At 41.4% G+C, this 4,624-nt stretch overlaps 1 protein-coding gene across 1 annotated transcript; it reads right to left on the bottom strand.

Annotated features, from left to right (window-relative positions):
• Positions 1-2,239: 2,239 nt before the first annotated feature.
• Positions 2,240-3,439, bottom strand: LOC132314333 (serine/threonine-protein phosphatase 7 long form homolog). The gene has a single exon (XM_059813209.1). The coding sequence runs from the start codon at positions 3,437-3,439 to the stop codon at positions 2,240-2,242; it is 1,200 nt and encodes a 399-aa protein (XP_059669192.1).
• Between the last annotated feature and the right edge of the window lie 1,185 nt (positions 3,440-4,624).

Below are 4,624 nucleotides of genomic sequence, written 5' to 3' on the forward strand. Positions count from 1 at the left end.
AGTGGTGGATGCTGACCCATCACAAGCTTAAAAGAGGACTAGAAGTTTATTTCATCACCTTTTGTATATTTGGACCCATTCTTTTGTAAAGTCTCAATCTTTAGAAAAATGTATCAGTTTGTAAAACTTACTGTGAACTGTAACTAAGACTTCTCGATAGTAGTTTGATGTAAAATTGAGACTATGTAGATATTTGATGTTGAATGGGAAATGAAGCTATATTTTTGAGAAATTATGGATGCTTTTTAACTGTATAATGTTATGTACTGTTGCCGTGGATTCGGTATCAGGTCTTGTACAGGTTGGCTCACAATGAGCCTAATCTTTCTGATGTTATCAGCTGCAGATAGCAGCATTCCAGGGCCTATCGGTCGGCTGACAAAGAGCATTAGCCGACCGACAGTGCTCTTTTGACCATTCCAGAGAGTTGCATCCTCAGCATCATTGTTTCGGTCGGTTGAACCTCCCCATCAGCCAACCGAAACACCACATTCAACCGGTCGAACCCTATCCATCAGTCAGCCGACAGTTCATTTTGGCAAAGTCCCGAGAGTATGCATTTTGGACCATTGTTTCAGCCGGTGGACCATCTCACTCAGTCGACCGAACATGCATTTTCAGCCGATCGACGCAGGGCCACCAGCCGGCTGACATTGCCCTTTGACCTGTACCGTTGATTTCTCCTTCTAAGTTGTGTATTAGAAATATCTTGGACCTTTGAATGATCTGTGTCCTACCTATGAACATAAGAAAGGACGGAATTGTCCTTAGTTGACCTCGGGTTCGAATAAGGCCTCGGTTAACAGTTCGAACCCATGGGTTCGGGTCGTTACATGGAGTGCGAATATTGTCTCCCATTATTAATTTACCCTTTATATATACATATATATAAATTTGAGTAATAACAATCATAATTCTTTCTGCAATAGGAAGGAATGAAGAGAGCTGAAATGAAAGAAAGGGAATGAACAAATTTTCTTTATTAGATAGAGAGAGTCAGAGAGACAAGAAGAAAAAAGATAGAGAGAGTCAGAAAGACAAGAAGAAAAAAGATAATAAGATGGTTGGGTCAACCTTCCTTTTTTACAAATTTATACAGTTTTAAATTACAATACTATCTTTCAAACATTACAATAATTGGGGATGCAACTTGGGTTGGGAAACCCGAACCCAACCCAAGCCTAGCCCAATTTTTCGCGCGTTTGAGCAATCATTTTTACAATTAGGATTGGATTTGGATTGAAAAATATCAACCCGAATTGAATTAGGGTTGGACTTTAGTTGAAGTACTAGCAACCTGGCCAACCCGAACCCAAATTATAACATTATTTTTATATATATTTGTACTTTAAAATACATTATATATAATATTTAAATTATGATTACCTTTTTTTATTTTCAACTTCGTTTGTTAAATCTTAATTTATTGTATGTTAACATTTATGAGACTTAATTTTTTAAGAATTTGTTTGTAATTTATTAAAAATTACAAATGAACCAATGGTGCTAGGTGTTATTCAACATAGAAGATGACGGAAGTGTGCAATGAATGAAAAATAACTACCGTATAACTAACTAACAAATCTGTTCTTGTAAGGAAATATGACAAATATGATTGCATCAATATTTAGCAACCAATATCAGTTCGAAGTTCAAAGAAACACATTACTAGAGTTGTGAACAACAATTATCACAAAAGCCAATATTGATCTAGCAATAAAATCCTGCTATTAGAGTATCACTTTGATGGTTTCTGTCAGCGAAAACTTTCACTATGTCTTAAGTAAATCTCTGGCCTAATTTTGCTGCTTTTAGCAGAGCAACCACTTTTTCAAGCTTGCTAATTCTAGCTTCAATTTCCAATCCCCCTATTTCATATGTATGATGAGTGTTGCTTTCTCCTAGATGGCTGTTAGTTCTCATCACGTTATAAACTGATGTTCCAGCTAGATGGCTGTCGATGCTTACCATATTAGTAACCGGAGCCCTCACTTGACTTTCAATTGCATCAATATCCGCCATCATATCTGCTCTACTTTCACTTGCATCATCTGCAACTACTGCGGCAATCTTTTCTGGATTTTTAACCACCGACTCCATCATTTGAATAGTTCCACTATTCGAAGACGATAGAGTTTGCAATTGAGATCCCATTGAAGGCTGGCCGCCTCTACGCTTCATATTTCTTCTCAACATCTCCGATATTAATAATCTGTCATCATCACTAGAATCACTTGATTCAATAGAAATGCATTTGGGTGGAACCAGGAGGCACAGCAGGATCTGTTTCTCTCTTACAACTTTGTGGAGTTCTTTCCAAACTATTTGAATTAGCTTCTTGCTGATGCTGACCAATCTTTATTTTATTCCACAACTCCAAATATCGATTCGTAACACCCGGCTCACAATGTCGTGGTGGAATATATAATTTCTTGTCCTTAATTGGCCTCTTGTAATTCCTCCAAGCAATTGCAGGAGTTGCATTGAAACGAGCAACCGGACCTGGAAGATCTTGATCCAACCCAAACTGTCGTGCTACTCGATGTGGAAGGTACTGCTCTATACACCTAGCTCCATGCCCAACCAGCTCACAGACCCTCAAGCATAAAGCAAGTGACTCCATTTTCTCATCCGTCCCTTGACGAAACAATAACCACTCTCCTTTCTCATTGTTTGCAGCATACGGCCGCCACAGAAAATATTCTCCAGCTGAATCTAATGTCAACCTTATATTCTCAATGTTCACTTTCTTAGCTTTCTCCCATCGAGCCAATCTTGGCTCACCATGTCCAACGGAACTGGCATTTGGCTGCAATGTAAGGAACCTCTCCCATGCCCAAATCTGAACATATTGTAATGGCGCGCAAACTGTAACTCCTAATCTGTTTGGGGACACAATAGCCTCTTTCAAGAAACTCAAGTCTTTGTAAAGGCTTGCAAGAACAGCCGGTGCAAGCGCGATTCTAGTACCTTTAGCTAGATGGATAGCAATTGGAATAACATCTTTTCCTATGGTGCTAGATAACGATGAGAAGAAGACAAACCTTGACAACCAAAAGGTTAGGAATGCTTCGTGCTCTACGTCGCTTCCACTAGCCATGAATTTAGACATCCATCCATGTTGGCAGGCCTTATTAGCTTTACTCCTGGTTAATTCAGTCCGTGCTCGGAGGAGTTTCTCTTGGGTTTCCTCCATTTCTCTTGATTCAAGAGGGCTTGAAACAGAGTCACCCAAAACAGAGTAACCTCCCAAAATCATTATATCTTCGAGAGTGATGGTTGTTTCTCCCCATGGGAACACAAATGTATTGGTCTCGGAGCACCATCTCTCAGCAAACCCAAACACCAACTTGTCATTTCTTATGATTGTGTAGGTTGAATTCATGATGGCCTCGTCGATTCCGGCCTTCTTCCACACTGATTGATGCAAAGAACGCATGCTTCTCACCCATGCTTTCCAATCCTTTTGTTGCGTGTCTCCAGCCAATGAACGCCGTTTTGAGTGGCGGTTTGTTTGACAAGGAATTGGCGGGTGCAGAGGAGGAAGAAGACGAAGGAAGATCAATGGGTGGTCCATCAATGGAGGTGACAGTGGGTTTGAGGAAATGGGCGATTCTGAGAGTTGGGTCTCCGCCTTTGGGTGAAACCATGAGCTCTTCTCTCTCTTCCATGATGGTGTCCTCCGCCATGGATGGAGATCGATCACCAGTGATTCCAAATTGTTTATAGGTACAATAAGAATGTATAGGTTGAAGGATTTCAAGAGTAGAGAGGGAGGGAGATGTTGGAAGTGAATCGACTGGAGTTGGACTGTGGGAACTATGAGAAGAGGAGTTTAGAAGTCTAAAAGTCTCGTGTTTATGTAATTCTAGAACAATCGTGCGTCTCTTCAACTGCACCCACGTAGTAGAGTTGCAAATTAACAGGAGACCCCAACTAACACTACTCCATTTCATCATGCTCATATTTCATTTGGTTTTATTTTATTTTATTGTGATATAAAATATCTCCTATATTGAATGGGTTACTCTGGCCCTAAAGTTTTGGACTGCCGGAGGTAATAGGGTAATTCTTTGATTGGATCTTTGTGCATTTGAGGGGGAGACAAAAATGAGATTCTCCTCGCTGGCAGCTAGAAGAGTAGGGGGGCCCTCTGTTCCTAGGGTCGTGGGAACCCCCAAAAGTGGATAAATGACTTGGGTCAACATTCTGACAAATGGCTGGTGATGCAGAAGATATATTGGGTGAGGAAGGAGGGATGCATGCGTGGTTAGGTGTGTCAGTCATAGCATCAGCATTGTCACTTTCATGATATGACTGGGGGGAAATTTTCAATTTTTGAATGGGAACCTCCATCTGCTGGTCGGAGCTCAGGCCAGAAGGATGGCTGTGCCCGGCGAGGAGCTCAGAGAGTGAGTGCATTAAGCTGTTGTGATTGGAAGCAGCCAATTCCATGATGCGCCTAATTTCTGGGACGCAGTTGTGGGGTGGTGGATCAGCGGGGGCTGCATTCATGGAGGAGATGGGAGGGTGGGCCGCTACCTTCAGCTTGGCAAGCTCTTCCTCAGCGGAGAGAAGATGTTGTTTCAGCTTTGCAACCTCATCAATCAGGTCTGCCTTGGAG

This window comes from Cornus florida, unplaced genomic scaffold (genome assembly GCF_030987335.1).
Source record: "Cornus florida cultivar Cherokee Brave unplaced genomic scaffold, ASM3098733v1 CherokeeBrave_3.0.0_Hap2_Chr06, whole genome shotgun sequence".
Lineage (NCBI taxonomy): Eukaryota > Viridiplantae > Streptophyta > Magnoliopsida > Cornales > Cornaceae > Cornus > Cornus florida.